At 49.5% G+C, this 16,905-nt stretch overlaps 2 protein-coding genes across 2 annotated transcripts in view; one reads left to right on the top strand and one right to left on the bottom strand.

Annotated features, from left to right (window-relative positions):
- The window catches only part of SYT6 (synaptotagmin 6), a 28,730-nt gene extending 18,825 nt beyond the window's left edge, over positions 1–9,905 (top strand). The window contains exons 4-7 of the mRNA XM_052698355.1: positions 1,658–1,778; positions 2,999–3,170; positions 3,696–3,846; positions 8,368–9,905. Of these exons, the coding sequence (XP_052554315.1) occupies positions 1,658–1,778; positions 2,999–3,170; positions 3,696–3,846; positions 8,368–8,439 (516 nt within the window). The 3' untranslated portion in view covers positions 8,440–9,905. The remainder of the gene's footprint in view (positions 1–1,657; positions 1,779–2,998; positions 3,171–3,695; positions 3,847–8,367) is intronic.
- Positions 9,906–15,194: 5,289 nt separating this feature from the next.
- On the bottom strand, positions 15,195–16,902 carry OLFML3 (olfactomedin like 3). Its single transcript, XM_052698126.1, has 3 exons — positions 16,730–16,902; positions 16,353–16,638; positions 15,195–16,055 (listed from the first exon to the last, which is right to left on the bottom strand). Exons 1-3 carry the CDS (start codon positions 16,835–16,837, stop codon positions 15,271–15,273), a joined length of 1,179 nt encoding a protein of 392 aa, XP_052554086.1. The 5' UTR covers positions 16,838–16,902; the 3' UTR covers positions 15,195–15,270.
- Positions 16,903–16,905: the final 3 nt, after the last annotated feature.

The raw sequence follows: 16,905 nt of genomic DNA on the forward strand, positions 1-16,905 counted from the left end.
TGAGAAAGCATTCCATTGACTCGAAAGCCAAGTGAAGCCTCTGACAAGAATCAAAACTTGTATGCCCCACTCACTTCTTTCCTGCATGTCTAAGGGGAGTATTTAATTTCTGCCTTGCCAGAGAGTGAGAAGGAAATAATTTGGCAAAAATCATGTACCATCTACAAGAGCTCCCACCTCTTAGTGAAGCTCAGCGTGCCTGATGTGCTGACTTGTCCTTCCAGTTCCACCTCCCTTCTATGAACAGTTCCTTTTCAGTGGATCATTATATAACACTGAAACGAATCAAATTCTTCATTTCCAAAAATAAACAAGTGGTTTGCTCTGCAGATGTGAGATCCCTGTGTAAAAGGCAAGACTTTCTTTAAAATTCATTTCCAGAAGGTGTCTGAAAATCTTTCTGCTGACTTCAGGTGAAGTTCTGGCTGTTCAACTAATACCAGTCCTATTTATAATCTTATTTTTGGTCTATTTGTGCTTATTCCTGAATTCCCATGAGCAAGGCCATGACAGAATGGGCTTTGAGAGGTGTAAAGGAGAATGCTATATGTGCAGGAGGTGTGAGGAGCTGTCTTTGGAAGTTGTTTTACAGAGCACTGAAACAGCAAATTGTATTGATCTATGTAATTCTGAAGTGCTAAATGTTTCTGAGTGCCATCTGCTGGTTAATGCACTATTTATGTGCAGACATACACAACTGATGCTGTGTTTCTTAGCTCTGGGAAGGCACACCTGAATGGGTGATGGTCCGAGCTACAGTAAGCATGTCGACACCCAAAAAGTTGCAGCTGAATGAGGTCTTTGGTGATTCTCTTCCAAACTGAAGCAGTGTCTCTCTGGTACGCAGCCACCCAGAAATTCATGCTCACCTTTAGAGGAAAGCTACTAGGAAGTCATAGAATCACAGAATGGCCTGGGTTGCAAAGGACCTCAATGCTCATCCAGCTCCAACCCCTGCTGTGTGCAGGTCACCAACCAGCAGCCCAGGCTGCCCAGAGCCACATCCAGCCTGGCCTTGAATGCCTGCAGGGATGGGGCATCCACAGCCTCCTTGGGCAAATTCCATTGTTGCAGTTCTAACACTGCACACCACGAGAGGAATGCAGCACTGCTGAATGGCCAGGTCTCACGTTTCCATGCACTTGCTCTGTTTTGTCCCTCTTTGTGTTGCAGCCCTCCATGTAAGGAAGCAGGTGTTGGTGTCGCACATGGCACAACAAGATACATTCTGTAAATTCAAGACAAACTTGATACTGATATAATTTCATTAATAGCCTTCATTTGGTGTTGGATATCACTCTTGTGTGAGCAGTGGAGAAGAAAGAGCGCACTCACTGCAGTGTAGTGCTGGGAAGCACCTCCACTGAGACGTGGATGGTAATCTACAGCTGTGATATGAAGTTGCAACATTTGGACACGCACATTTTCCTACTCCTCTAACAATTTTTAGCCAAACAACATTGGAATGCACTGAAAATTAAATTCTGTGGCCTTATCATATCATAAAAACTCATTCACTGCAAAATGACAGCATAGGGAAAAGCCTGTTCTGGTGAGTGCTGCGTGAATCCTGCACAAAGCACTGCATTGGAGGGGGGAGGCAGCCAGGCTGAATCTTGCACGTTTCCAATACAATGTGTTCTCTGTTTTATTGAAGGAAAGCGTGGACCTGGGAGAGATCATGTTTTCCCTTTGTTATTTGCCAACTGCAGGTCGCCTCACCTTAACAGTCATTAAATGCAGGAATCTCAAAGCGATGGACATCACCGGTTACTCAGGTGGGTGCTGAAGGCTGAGGGCACCGTGCTGCAGCCACGCTTCCTCCTCCTCCCGTGAGATATCGCAGTGGGGATCTGTCTCCTGATGCTGTCTGTCATCACTGGAAAGCTTTCTATGTGCTTTAATATATAATGAATTATATGAAATACATTCCCAAGGACGTGAGTCCAGCAAAGATGACTCTATGTCCAAATACAGTGTTCAAGGAGACTGCCTGTGGACTGGAGTTCAACACAAAAAGCAGTTTCTATTCCAAAGATCAATATCATAGCATTTGAATTTCATCAACGACTTGTGTAAAATACAGGAGCGGTGCAGTAAAAGATCTCTGCTGAAAACATTTCTGCTTAGTTGGGGCTTGGATGATTGGAAACATCTCGGAATTGAGAAGCCAGCTCAATGTTTCTGTAAGTGCTGCAGGTTTATTGCTACTTCAGAGTGCACTGAAATTGTCCAAGCAGCCAAAAGCAGAAATAGGAGCCATTTGTAACTGAAGTGCATTCTGCCACAATCAGCCAACAGAAGGCAAGTGAGATAGAGCTGTTCTAATCTTCTCTTTCTCTGCTGCTCTCTAGTATTGGGAGAAATGGGCGCTCAGATTCCCCTGCTCACTGTAACTGCGAAACATAATGGAAGCAGTCGGGTAGATTTGGCAGCAGTGCAGGAAAAGGTGTCTGAGAAATCACCTCCCCCCCCACTAGTTTTGGTCTTCAGAATTCTGCATTACATTTTGCTCTTAGGCAACTTTTATTCAAGTTTCAGATTTGCTTCAGAGAAAGCAAAATGAATTCATTCTCCATGGCCACGCAATTAATGCCCGAGTGCTCAGAGCCCAGCGTTGTCAGCTGATGAATATTGGCTCTGGGGTTGAGGCAAGGGCCTTCCTACCCTTGTGAGCCCTTATCACAGATAGAAAAAGCAGATTTTTCCTCCTCCAGTGCCTGAACCTCACAGAATTATAGAATGGTTTGGGTTGGACAGGGCTTTCAAAGAGCACCTGGTCCAGCACGCCCTGCGTGGGGGTTCAGCATTCACAGCAATATGAGGAATTGTTGATTCTACTGGTACAAAGACATCCTTTTTACTAAAAATATATTTGAGGAGTGTCTTCAGCTCGTAGTAACTTACATTCATGCTTTGGAAACGCTGTTTCTCTATTGTGAAGGTAGGAAAATAAAGCTCTGTAGTCAGAAGGCCTTTTCCTCTCTTCACCTCTTAGATCCATATGTCAAAGTCTCTTTGCTATGTGATGGTCGAAGACTGAAAAAGAAGAAAACTACCATAAAGAAAAATACACTTAATCCTACTTATAATGAAGCAATAATCTTCGACATTCCCCCAGAGAACATGGATCAAGTCAGCCTGCTCATCTCTGTCATGGATTATGATCGGTAGGCGGAGGGCTCTGGAAAGAGGAGAAAATCCCATTGGGCACAGTTGTTCTGCTTAGTAGTCATTGCCTTACCATCACAGCACCGCTGCACGGCATCAATCTGTCTCTAGAGATGTATTATGAAGTGCCATTTATATTTATGGTTATAGAACCATAGAATCATAGAGTGCCCTGGGTTGCAAAGGAGCACAACGCCCATCAGTTCCAACCCCCTGCTGTGTGCAGGTCGCCAACCAGCAGCCCAGGCTGCCCAGAGCCACATCCAGTCTGGCCCTGAATGCCTGCAGGGATGGGGCATCCACAGCCTCCTTGGGCAACCTGTGCCAGTGCCTCACCACCCTGTGTGTGGAAAAACTTCCTCCTGATATCCAACCTAAACCTCCCCTGTCTCAGTTTACAACCATTATGGATAACAGTTATGGATAATTACCTGCTAGTACACCAAGTATGCTAAGACTGAGTTTGACTGTGTGCAGGCACTTGGGGCAAGAAATAACCGTGTTGCTTTTCTATTGTTCTTCAGAGTGGGACACAATGAGATAATTGGGGTTTGCCGTGTGGGGGTCAACGCGGAAGGACTGGGGAGAGACCACTGGAACGAGATGCTGGCGTACCCACGCAAGCCCATTGCACACTGGCATCCATTAGTGGAAGTAAAGAAGTCCTTCAAAGAGGTGTGTGGAGTTATTCCTTCCTTTGAATCCACATAATGTGCGTGACTGAGTGGGTCAGGGCTTTCAGAGAGGAGCAGCTCTTGGGGATTTCTGGCAAGGGAATGTTCTCAGCAGAAATGAACTCTAGAAGCTGAACATCTTGGTGTAGTCTTGATATAACTCCTTGAGCTTGCCAGCAGAAAGGAAAGGGGCTGTATTTACAGATGTGACTGGTACTGTATTACTGTTTTCTTATGGTTTTGTGTTTTTTTTTTTAATTGGAGCCAGAGCAGTAAGGAAAGAGAATGCTGTTCTGATTGCAGAACAAATTGTCCAGGGGTATCGCATAATTCAAGTTTCAGTTTTTTCATCCTAGAAGATTTTTCTGTTGACTCATCTCCAAGCCTTTGAGGGAGAATAAATAGAACAAATGTAATTGCTGCAAGCATCTGCAGAGAAAGAGATTCGCTGGATATAGACCCAGATGGTGAAATAAGGCTGAAATGCCTGAGTGCCATTTTGACCATCTCTGGCATTTTCTTCCTCCTCAGGCTCCATTTTGTCACACTCCCATGGAATTGTTTGCTTTTTATCTGATTTAGGTAATAAATTCTGGAGGAGAGAGATTTGGAGAATGGCACTCTGAAAATAAAGCCGGCGTTTGTAGCCAGCAGAAGTAAAATAAATGCAATTAATTCTATATCTGGGGTTAAGGAGGCTTTTCCCCTCAAGGCCGCGGGCTGTTCATAACAAAGAGAGCTTTATTTTCTCTTTGAAGTTCAGATTCTGAGCTCTGCTGGAAGTCAGATATGAGACCTGGTGGTCCTCCACAGCTGTCTCAGTTAAGATCCAGCAAACCCTATTTTTGTTAGAAACCTGCTCTTTTCCCTGACACGAATGCAGTCTGTGCTCTGTGTGCTCCGTTTCGGTTCATTCTCATCAGTCTGGTTTCTGGCATTGGTTTGTGCCCATCCCATAGGCAGGCCTGTTTCATCTGCAGGTTTCTTTCCCTCTCCAAGTGCTCGTGAGAGGTGTCCATGCATGGTGAGGCTGGAGAACGTCAGATTACGGAGCTCTGACAGTACCTATATAACCCCACCACAGTAAAAAAGGAGCCACGACCGAGGGTCACTTGTGTAGATCCGTGTAAATCAAAACAGGATTGAAGCAATGTGAAGTTGGTGTGCAGCAGTAGCATTTCCTTTGGGTGCTGAGCAGTGCCAGGCTCTCATTAGGCTTTTCATGCTGAACATAAGCACGGTTCACATGAGTCAGAGCTGTTTGGGCAGCAGCATATGCTCTCTCACACTGCTGGGGATCGGCGACCGCTGTGTTTTAGCAGAAGTGCTTAGTGGGCTCTCGTTGGATCAGTGAGCTGCACGTGGTCAGTGGTACCTCTCGATGTGACACCAGCTGCCAAGTCCAACCCAGGGGCAGGAGATCCTTCTGCAGTTTGTCATTAACGCGGCTCCACAAGGCTGTTTTTCAGCTCCAGGTTGGAGCAGGAAAGAAAGACTCCTGTAAATGTTTTTGAGAATTAATGGGAAGGAAAGGATGTAATTTTTATGACGAAATTTGAAGAAACAGAGGAAGGCATATAGGGTGACTCACCATTTAAAATATACTTCGAAGGTCACTGCTGAGCCCCAAGATTTCAGAAACAGGAAGAAAAAAAAAAAGTTGAGTCATTTCACCCCTCATGGTCAGGTCAGGAACACTCTAAAAAAAAAATAATATTTTTTAAAAAAATCACAAAAAACTGCTCTGATCATCTGTTCTGGTATTTCTGCCACAAGCCAGTGCACAGAGCCAGCAAGCAAATGATATTTATTTGCCCTTTTCAGCTCTAGTTCTGCTGTTGGCAGTTCTGCTGCAGCTAAAAACCAACCAAAACAGAAATAAGCAAATAAACAAGAAACAAACAATAAAAAAAAAGACACAAGATCCTGGACAGAAATTATTAGTGAAACACCATTTCTTACAGTTAATCACGTTTTCCCTATCTGTGCATCATTGAGACGTAAATTCAGTGCTGTGTCAAGCACCTCCAGGTTCCCCAGCACACAGGGGGCTCCCAGGATGCTCCCCATGGCCGCAGTGGGGTCAGTGCTGTGGGCACACAGGGGTCTGTCTGCTCTGGAGCACAGATGCTGAGGAGGAGCTGCTGCCCCTCGTTCCCTTCTTCACCCTGTGTCTGTGCTGTGCTGGAATCCAGAGCAGCCCTCATCCTCATCTCTGAGCGTTTGCTGCCAGGATCCAGCAAATCACAGAAGCACAGAATCACAAGGTTGGAAACGACCTGCAAGATCATCTAGTCCAACCACCCTCCCATTCCTATTAGTACCACAAGCTACTAAACCACATCTCGTAGCTCTGAGAGCAGCCTCTGCTCTTTTGTTGATCCTTGTGGTCTGCTCTGTTTGCTCCATCCTCTTCCTTGGCCTCTGTGCTGTACTAACATATCCCAAAACCTCTCTTCTGGGTGCAGGCATCACCTGGATCTTCAGTATGAGCAGTTTTGCTTCTTCTCCATCGTTGAGGTCTTTAGGGAAGCTTTCTTTTGTCACATTTCCTGTCTTTGGTGGTTCCATATTTATCAGCAGTGAGTAACAAACTTTAACGACTGTGCTTCTTTAATGGCCATCATCATTAAGAAGAGAACATGAGCAAACGAATCATTAATTACCTTCTAAATTGTATCCTCCTGACACAGCTGCTAGAGGCCATTTGGGAGCAGAGGACCCTCGCTCTGCCAGCACACAAACCTGCACCCATCATCAGTGGGCACTGCTCTCCTTGCAGTACCTCAGTCTCCTGGGTTAAGTGATGTGTTTACAGAAAGGAACAGAGAATTACAGTTTATCTTTCCAGACTTTGAAGGGGGACATCTGAAAACTGCAAATCTCTTTGTTGTTTATGAAAGACAAACGCAGTCTGATATCATGGAGCGGCAGCACCAGGGCAGTGCAGAGCAGGGCTTTGATGTTGCCAAACACCTCTGACATTCAGCGTGGGAGCATTTATGTGTTTAAAGTGCTTCTCCAGATAAAAAATGGACAAGTGTGCTGAGAGCCAAGTCCTGCCCGTAATGAAGAACAACCATTTATCTTTAAAGATATGCTAAACTGGCCCAGTCCGGGCTCCTGGGCATGTTTGACTTTCAGTGAACTGCTCCTAGCTTCTTACTGACAATTACAGAATGAATGGTTCACTTTTCCTAATTAAATGAAGGAAAAGTATCCTCAGGTTCCCCAGTGCTCACTTTCTGATGTTTCCATCACCTACTTGGAGCTGCATTGTCACTGTGAATGCAGGTAGAGCAGTGTAAGGAGCATGCTGAGGGCTCTACTACAAGCCTACTTCTATTGTATTTCTGCTTCTCCCCTGCTTTACTGGCAGTTCTCAGGGTGAGAAATGTGCCTGGAATGGCAGTGTGGTTCCTCTTGAGAAGTGCTGATGGGAGGGCAGAGCTGCCCATTTTTCTGGGGCTGGGCTGGAATGCATCTGTGTGTGTGTGTGTTGGGCTCCCTGAGCTGTGCTGGCTGCAGTCTTGCTCTTGATTGTCCCCTCCTTGGGACAATGAACCCCTGGATGTTGGGGCCAAGCAGAGCCGTGCCTCACGAGCAGCAGAACCCCATCTGCACCCATGCTCACAGTCTGTAACATGAAACGTTGCCCTTTACAAAAAGCACATGTCGCCAGAGGAGCAACCTCCCCAGATTTATCATAATTATGAAAACCTCTGCTTTGCACGCTGCTGAGGAGGGTTCAGCATTCCTTGGAGCAGTGTGGATGCTCTTTCCACGGCACGGTGATGCACGTGCTCAGGGCTTGGCAGGAGACTGCGTTGCTGTGGTTTCTTTTCTCCATGACTAGCTCCACTTGAACTGGTTTGCTGCAATGTGCCTAATGAGCTTTCACCCACAGAAATGAAATTCATACATGCTGGAACATTAATATTGTTTAGCAAAGAGTTTTTGCTTAAGTAGGAGAGGAGGGAATTGATCTGGGGGAGAAGGGAGCAGTGGAACTATTACGCCTCCTGTTGTCTTTGGAAGACGTCTATCATTTGTCATTTGAATTTAATAAAGCAAGATAGCGAGATGGGTGAGTACTCAAAAGCTTGAGTAGTAATGGCTTTGGATTATAATAATGGCCCCCAAGGCAGATGAGTAATAATTTATGATCCCATAATTATGGCAAAAAAAGAAAATGTTTACTGCATCCACTGGCTGTGATCCGATTTTCACTCTGAGAAACATTTCTGGCAAACACAGCAAACACAGCTTCTGCCAGACCAGAGAGATTGAAGGGTTTTTGCAATTATTTGGCATTTCTTAAAATAAAACACCAAAACAACAGCACCAAAACAGGAAATGATGCCAGGCAAACAGAGAACAAACTTTGTCTATGGAGCAGACGCTATTTATTTTTCTTTTGGATGAGTGGGTAGCAGAGCTCGTAACTGCAAACTCACCTCGGAAGGAATAAAGCAGAGTGTTCTCCCATCTGCTTAGGCTTCCCTTCTCTTTCCTCCCACAGTGGCAAGGCCGAGCAGCGAGCTTTGACAGCCAGAGCTCCTGTCCTTCTCCCAAACCACCTCCCACGCCATGATGTGCAGAGATGGGACTCCGCAATGTTACCGTGCGCCTGCAGCCTCAGCCTTGCATTGCTGAGTGGTGGGGGCAGCAGCCAGACTTCCCAGCCTCGTTGTTCCTGTGTAAGTAAAGGCAGAAACCCGTTCTGTAGTCAACACGTCTTTGTCTAATAGGTCTCCCAAAGTGATGTGTTCCTTTTGTGGCTTTACCGTCCGGACCCGTATTAAGAGGAAGAAAGCAGACTGAGATGTAAGCTGGAAGTTTGGTCTCTTAAACAGTTTGTAATCTGTACGAAGGCTGGAAATGTGCAAAGATGTTTTGAGTTCCTACAGACAGCACACGTGGCCGGGAAGCAGCCGCCTGGCCCTGCTGTGCTGCAGGCTGGGTCTGCTTGGGTCAGAGCTGGGGGGACGTGGGAAGGCTTCTCCTGGTCTGTGAGCAGCTCAGTGCTGTGATGGCTCAGCCCGAGCTCAGCACTGTGTGTACAGGTCTCCTGTTGGTGTAGAGGTGTTCATGAGCCGTTACAAGTGTGTGCAGTGTGTGTCTCCAATTCCTTTTGTCATATATTCAAACAAAACAAAAAGCTGTTGATTCCTCAGGGGGAAAACCTGCTTTTCTGTATCTGAAGCCTCCCTAGAGCTATTTGCATGAACACTTTCTTAAGATGCCCTTTGTAGCTGCTGCTCATTGCTCTGAACATCACCACGTTACCTGGAGTGGAGAGAACTGTGTTGTTGTTGTGAGCAGAGCTCGGATGTGAAGGGGAAACGGTGCTTTGCTGTTATATATAAAATAGGTGAGATCCTCACATGAACACTAGATCCTTCTTTCCTACATTGTCCCACTCATAGGAGGTGAACAAAAGGGTAATGCAGAAACACAGCTGCTGCTGAAAACTGCCACATGCTTTTCCTGAACAATCAGCACTTCCCAGTGAATTGAGTTTTGATGCCCAAACCCTGGAGGAAGGTCAAGTTTGGAAAGATGAAACTTTCCTGATCCCAGGGCTGGAGAGGCCAACAGTGAGCACAGCTCTGCAGGAGCAGCTCGTTGAGCTCATCTTTATCAGATAGCTGCAGCTGGACCCTCTCACACCTTGGATTTCTCTCTCAGTTGCTAAATGCATTAGTGCTGTTTGTTCTGCCGTAATTCAATCAAGCCAGTTAAAATATTTTGCTTTCGAGTTGAAGCAAAATTTGCTAGAAAGGCAGCGTTTCCCCTCATGCCAGGTTAGCGGTAGCTGCATCCATCAAGTCAGCTTCAGTTTGCATTTTCCTAAATGTCACAGCATCAGCCTTGGCTGAGCATCACTGCTGTGAGCACAGAGGATGCTTATTTGCACCGTTTTTCTGGGTAACACAAATCCTTTGTTCAAGTGATGGACAAATGTGTACTTTCTCATCACACCTCGTGTCTTAATTCTCTTCTTCATCTGCTACATGCTATAGAAGCCGAAACTCAATAAAATTGTTTCATTTGTAACTCCTGACTGGTCTCATGAAGGCAGCAAAAAGGTTTCATCTGGCTGCAGTGATCACAGCTGATGGTAATGAAGGGGTGATAACAGACCCCAGGTTGGTCCCTCTCTAAGTGCCACAGTTCTCCATTGAACTGAGATGATCTGTGCACACGCTTTGATAAGCAATAATGATGGGAGAAAAACCAACCCTCACAATTTTGACTGCTTTGAGCCCATTTAAACGAAAAGTGGTAAAACTGCAGTCGTTTTCTAGCAGTGAATACTGAGGACTTCTACCAAGGGACAGCACGAAGATGCACAGGTCTTAACCATCCAAAACTACTGGCCACAGAGGCGGTCTGAAGGCTGACTGCTGGCCCTGAGCTTTGGTCTGCACTGGATGAAGCCTCCAGATGCTCAGCATCACCGAGGAGAGGTGACCTCATGCAGGTCTGCAGACCAAAGCCACCGTACTGCGAATGCAGAGTGGCAGCTGAGCCCTGAGTGCTGCGATCCCAGCTGGGCACCAGGATGGCACTCAGCACTCATTAACTGCATTAACCCACGCATATTTTTTCTTCTTTAATCCCAGCCTCTTAGTTTTCGGTGCTCTCTGTATAATCTCCGTCTTTCATCCATTCCTCTCGTTATCTTGGATTTAGTCAAAACATGCGTGGGGTTTGACACACGGCTTCTATTTTTAATCACTGCTTCGCACAGATAATCAATTTCTGCTCAGTGCTGACTGTCACTGGAAAGCAGGATGTCACGCCAGCGAAAACGCCCGCGCTTCGGTGGCTCAAAGCCCTGCATTTTGCTTTTCAGTGCTGAGATTTGGCCTTGTCCCCGGGGAGGGGATAATCAAAGCATTGTGTGCGCGTCACCGCCTCAAGAAGATTGGTCACACCAATGGAAAGTAGACACGCTGTGCAAGTGCAGATATTTCCCTTTGATCTACAGGATTAGAACTCCGAGGACAGCTGAAGCTGGCACAAGCGACACCCCAGAATTAAAGCTGCCTTTATTGCTCCTTCTCTTTTTCAGAGCTTCTCTTAATTATATGATAATAACCCACTGCAGAGTTGATGGGTGTGGAGGAGCACCTCCATGGCGGGAGGGGTGACCACACACAGGTGATGGAGCGTGGGCTGGGGATGGCAGCACACGCATGGCAGCATTGGTCACTGCAACGTCTGCAAGCAGCCGCAAGGGAAAGCTGTATTTTGAGTAACACAAACAAAGTAAACACAAAATAGCACTCCCACATGTTCCTTAAATGCTCTCTTTTTATTTGGTTTCTGTCTCGTGGTCTCCAGCTTTGCAGAACAATGACAGGCTTGCGGGAAAACTGAGAGGCACCGCAGCAAGGCCTGGCATGTAATGATTGCTGCTTTAATGGTGGGGGCACGGGGTGACACAGTGCTGGACTGCTCATGGCAAGGGTACAGACATGGGGCGGAGGAGCTCTGCACAGCCCATCAGTGACTACAGCTTGTTTGAGAGAAGCATGGCTCACTTCACTTCTCTTTCCTTTCTTCCTTTTTTCTACTTTTTGTTGTTTGCCATCTTACTCATCTCTCTCATCTCAGCCCTGGGCTTCTCATTTTGCCAGGGGGTTTCTCAATGAGACATTGATCATTTCTTCTGGCGTTAGGGCTGCACACATCAGTACAGAATGACCTCTGGGGGTCAGCAGCTCTGTTGTTACTATGAAGTCATCATTCCCAGATGCAAACACAGCGCCTTCAGCCTCTGATCTCTGCTTGCACAGCTGGGGCACACGGGGGGAACGTCCTGTAGGGCTAGCAGGGACCCAGGACCCAGGGCACAGGGTCACAGCTTTTCCTTTTGTGATGGTGTTTACCTTCTTCGTGTCTCTACAGGGGGGTGAAGAAGAAAAAAAAAAAAGAGATAAATCCTTCATTTTTCAGAAGATAATGCAGAGACCAGTGCTGCAGGTGAGCCTGGGAGAACAGGCTTTGGTTCTCTGTGGATGCACAGGTCCTTGGGCCAGGGATGTCCCCAATGGCTTTGCTTGATCACCAGCACTGCTGCAGCCAGTGGCAATGCCATTACATGTTCAAGAAATGCTTTGCTTTTAGCTTCTTTTACCTATTTTATATGTTTTTAATACAGCCACGCAAACACAATTGTGCATGCGATGCTCTCACACAGCTGCAATTAAAAGTAGGGAATTTAGAGCACATCCGTTTCAAAGACCCCGTGTCAGCTGCTGTGAGGATGGCAGTTCATTAAAGCCAATAAAGCACGGTGGCATGAATGGCTCAATGCAAATCCTACAGCATATTCTGTTGCCATGGAAACAGTCTGCCCCAAAGCCAAGATGAGGGCAACTACAGCATCAGCAATAACTGCAGAGATCTCAGTGGGAGCTCAGCTGGGGAGTGGGGGTCTCGGAGCCCACCTGGCACTGCAGGGCCCGTTGTCACTATTTTCTGCCATAAACCCACGAGAAATTAAAACTCAGAGCTGCTTTCTGAGATGTGGAATTGGGTGCGAGCTGAGCACAAACCAAGGTGGTCCCCAGAGCAAACCGTTTGGCAGCAGCAGGCCATGAGCTGCCATGTCCCCATAGGGTGTGTGAGCAAAAATGGCCCCATGGGCACAGCACAGCCAGGGACTTAGTGTGGTTAGGGGCTCATTTGGCTATAGGGTGTCTCTGGGAGCTAAAACCTGACAGGCCCTTCCCCTCGGTGCCCAAGCAGTGCCCTGCATAGGATAAGAGCTGGGACGGCCGCATTGCGCTGCATTCAGACTGGGCCAGACCTGAGCACTGTGACCCATTTGGTTTCCTTGGCTGGAGGTGAGAGGTCCCAGCAGCAGAACAGAGCTGACAATGCCATTAAACACAGCTGAGGATGCACAAAGCCCTCGGGACAGGCCACTGCCTATGGGCCTTCCTGGCGTAGCCCCAAATCTGACAGCATGGCCAGGAGCGACATATGTGGGCTGATCAAAGTACCGAAACGACAGCAAGCTTTGTTAGAGCCTGAAACTGTCTAGGAAAGACTGAAAAGATGCACTGCAAACGCAGCTCCTCGGGCTGCGACCTCTGAATCCAAAGATTTGATTTTCAGCCCTGTTTTGCTTATTGCACATCACGACAAGCAGCTGCTGCCACTTCCTTTCCCTCCCACATCCCCACGGACCCCCCCGGCTGCAGCATCCCTCCCATGTGTGGATCAGCCTCTGGCAGATGTTGCATGAGCAGAAACACCTCTGGGATCTGAGAGCTGTGGTTACATATGCCAGGCAGCCATTAGGAGGGCGTCAGATGGAGAGATTGTTCCCCTTCCTGCTGCAGTACAATGGCATCTTTGTAACTCGCTCCTCTGAGTTGCCCACTTTTAATTTTAGTTTCCTATTGCAGAATCATTTCACTCCAAGAGCTCTCATGAGCTGGAAAAGAGCAAGAAAAAAAGGCTGAGGATGAGACAGAAAAGGCTCAAGAATGAGACAGAGAAAAGAATTAGCCACGGGAGATCTTGCTTTCTCCGTCCTCACTTTAACTTCTCAATTTACTTTATCAGATCGCCTTCCAAAGGGAAATAGTTTTTGAGAGAAGAGAGATGAAAGGATTATTACTTACACAGAGGCTTCTTTAAAGAGATAAAATATTTGGCAATTAAGGCACGAGGAGCTGCAGAGTCGAGGAGAGCAGGGATGTGAGGGCACAGCAATGAATCTCCCATCCCCCCCCACCACAGCAGGGTAATGCCACTGCCCTCGCAGAGCTGGGGACCCTCATAGGGATTGGGTGTGATTTCTGTCTGAGCAGTGCTGGATTCGTTTGTTGATGCTCCTTGCAGCACTCTGGAGACGTGGAGCGCCAGGTAAGTGCTGCGTTTTGTAATTCAGGCACCGCAGCACACATCATCTCAGCACACATGCACTGGGTGAGCCCAGCTGAGCGCTGCAGTGTGGAGTTTGTGGCTGCAGCACAACCCGGCAGCCATGGCCACCAAAGCATCCTCCCAGACGGGCATTGCAGGACCACTGTTCCAGGTTATAAGGTGATTTCTGGCGTTCCATCGGCTCTAATTCATGCTAAAAAAATCATTAGGATGGAACCACAGAATCAATAAGGTTGGAGAAGACCTCCAGGATCACCCTGTCAGCCCATCAGCACCACCCCACCATGCTCCGTCATTATTTACAACTGTACAACTGCTGAAAATTGCATTTGTTACTGCAGTTACTGATTGTGAAAAGGGCTATAAATTAACTTGACAGTGCACATAGCTCTTCACCCTTGGATAATTTCTCCGCTTGACTTACACTGTGTTGAACTTTCTGCACCATCCAATTACACTCATTCAAAGTGTGTATTTAAGCATTTTTCTGAAGGAAGCAGAAGATATTTAATTAGCATACAGAAGAGCTCCGGGTAGCTATCAGGTCAGCCCTGAGTGGCAGCTCAGCATCCCACAGGCTGCAGGGGAACCTCAGGGCCAGACCCACCCCCAGCTGCAGCCCCACAGCAGGGGCGACCCTCAATGGCCAGAGCAGCTCAGGCTTCACACAAGCATTTGTCTCCAGAGCTGATTTCTGTTGCGGACAAAGCACGCTCCGTGACACACAGATATCCTAAATTCAACTTCTGCATCCTCAGGCATCTGGAGGAACTGTGACAAGAATGAACTGTGGTGTGGTTGTGGAGCATCGGTGCCATCTCCCGCCCAACCCTCCATCCCCCAAGGGAGAGGTGCATGTGGCAGTGTGTGAGAATCTATTTTTCTGCTTCCAGCTGGGGCTGCTGAGGCCACATCCTCATGCTCAGGGCCCTTCTGGGACAGTTCCCCCCCAGTGCATGTTGGCTGTGGCCCCCAGCTGCCCCCACACTCAGGCACTGCCATGTGGAATGGGAACTAAGGGAATGGAGCCTTGCAGAAAGGGTCTGCCACCACTGTGGCTGCAAAGGAAAGACAACCGTGCTTTGTTAGACGTGAACTGAGAAAATGAGGAACATCTGGTGCCTGCTGGCTGGAGGACTCGCCAGCATGTGAGCAAAACCTCCAGTTGTCCTTTTGGATTAAGGGATTGTGCAGTTTGCTTGCAGCTTTGTTCATGCCATGCCCCAGCCAGGCCCAGAGGTGCTCTCACTGCAGCAGAAGCTGCTGAACTCCAGCCCAACCTCTGCCCAGAGCCCTGCCCAGCCCACTGCCCAGACTGTGCACTCACAGCTTCAGGAAACCTCTAGGAAAGACATTTTGAGGCAGCTCATGGCAGCGTAGAGCTCACTGCTGCAGCCCCCAGCGCCCCACACTCCCCCCAAGCAGGCGGCTGCAGCGTGCTGCATAGCATTTATTCATTGCATCACAGAGTAGAAAACCTCATTTCATCAGTCCAGGCTTTTGCAGGGGCCCTTCAGACCTCCAGCTTCTTTTTCATCTCCATGCGGTAGATGATCTGGTAGCCGTCGTCCCAGGCGTAGATCTGCCTCTCGCGGGGGCTGTACTTCATGCTGGAATGGGAGCCGTAGCGTTTGGGGAAGTACACGAGGGAAGCCTCCTCGGGGGGCAGCGTCCCACTGACGTCGAAGACGCACTGCACGCGGGAGCGGCTGGGCAGCCGGGTGTTGTAGGCCACGTGCAGAGCCCCGCACACCACGAAGGCGCCCTCGGCGTTCTCCCGCGGGCACGGCGTGTCCCACATCTGCTCGATGTCCAGCGAGTCGGGGTCCAGCTTGGCCAGGCAGATGTTCTTCTCGTTCTCCTTGGTGGCGTAGATGGCCCAGAGCCCCTCTTCATCCGCCGCCAGCTCGATGTAGGTGAAAGGGGAGAGGCCGAAGACGGGGATCTGCTCCTCGGCTGGGAACACCGAGCTGTCCACCACCGTCTTGTTGACCAGGTCGAACTTGATCACCTGGAAGGGGCCCTGCTGGCGGATGTAGTAGAGGTACCCGCCGTAGACCAGGTGCCCGGTGCCCACCCAGGGGTAGGGCAGCTTGATGCGGGCTGCACGGCGCGTGGCCGAGAAGAGCGTGAACTCCCGCATGCGGGGGAAGACGTACACCGTGTCGTTGGCGGTGCCATCGAAGACGTAAATCTTCTCGGAGTTCCCTGCAGCATCCTTGGTCCAGAGCCCCACGGCGCTGCCGAAGCGCTTCAGGATCTTCATGGCTCTGACGCTTGCAATGGTGTCACTGCAATCTGCGAGGGGGGTGGAGGGGGGCAGCGGTCAGAGCCCGAGGGCCGCTCCCACCCCCCGTGTCACCTCAGTGCTGCGGCACTCGCACCCCAGGGGCGCTCCAGGCAGCTCCCTGGAGAAGCACCGCGTTGCCCTCGGTCAGCATCGCTGCCGTCCCAGCGGCACACAGAAGCCCCTATGGGGGGACCCCCCTCCCCGCCCCCCAGCCGCGGCTCTGCCCGGGATGCAGCTGCGGAGCCCAAGCTCCGGGCAGCCCGCTAACCCCGCGCCACCACCCGGGGCAGCCCGGCGGCCCTCACCCGTCACTTTGCTGTACTTCTCGTTCTTCCTCTGCTTGGCCGTGGCCGCCTGCTTCTCCGTCAGCACTTCGTCCACCTCCACGCAGGGCGGTGCGGGGTTCTGCGTTTCCAGGTAATCCACCTCTCGCTCCAGGCGGTCCACCCGCGCCGCCGCGCTCTCCGCCTCGGTTCGCAGAGCCTCGCGCTCCTTCTCCGCCGTCTCCAGCATGCCCAGCACCTGGTTCTTGAAGTCCCGCAGCTCCGTGGAGTAACGGCTGCTCTGATCGTGCCACTGCGCGATCCTCTCCTGTTGCGGCCGAGGGGTGACGGTGGGTTCCGAGCCGCGCGCCCCGCGCCCGCATCCCCGGCCCGCACCGCCCCGCTCCCCCCGCCCGTACCTCCAGCATCACCAGCCGCCGCTCCACGTACTCCATGAACTGCTGCTGCTGTGCGCGCGGTGCCGCGGCGAGGAGCGGCAGGAGGAGCAGGCAGCGCCAGGGCCCCATGGCCGCCGCAGAGTGCGGCAGCGCGGAAGCGGCTCAGCGCTCAGGAATGCTGGCGGCCCTGATTGAAT

This window comes from Tympanuchus pallidicinctus, unplaced genomic scaffold, assembly GCF_026119805.1.
Source record: "Tympanuchus pallidicinctus isolate F22 unplaced genomic scaffold, pur_lepc_1.0 scaffold32, whole genome shotgun sequence".
NCBI classification, from domain to species: domain Eukaryota; kingdom Metazoa; phylum Chordata; class Aves; order Galliformes; family Phasianidae; genus Tympanuchus; species Tympanuchus pallidicinctus.

Bases quoted from the DNA above. Each gene is read 5' to 3' on its own strand.
- OLFML3 (XM_052698126.1), bottom strand. From the start codon at position 16,837: ATGGGGCCCTGGCGCTGCCTGCTCCTCCTGCCGCTCCTCGCCGCGGCA. The intron at 16,639-16,729 runs GTACGGGCGGGG...CGGCCGCAACAG, and splicing joins GGCGGCTGGTGATGCTGGAG to GAGAGGATCGCGCAGTGGCA. The intron at 16,056-16,352 runs GTGAGGGCCGCC...CCCCCCTCGCAG, and splicing joins GAAGTACAGCAAAGTGACGG to ATTGCAGTGACACCATTGCA.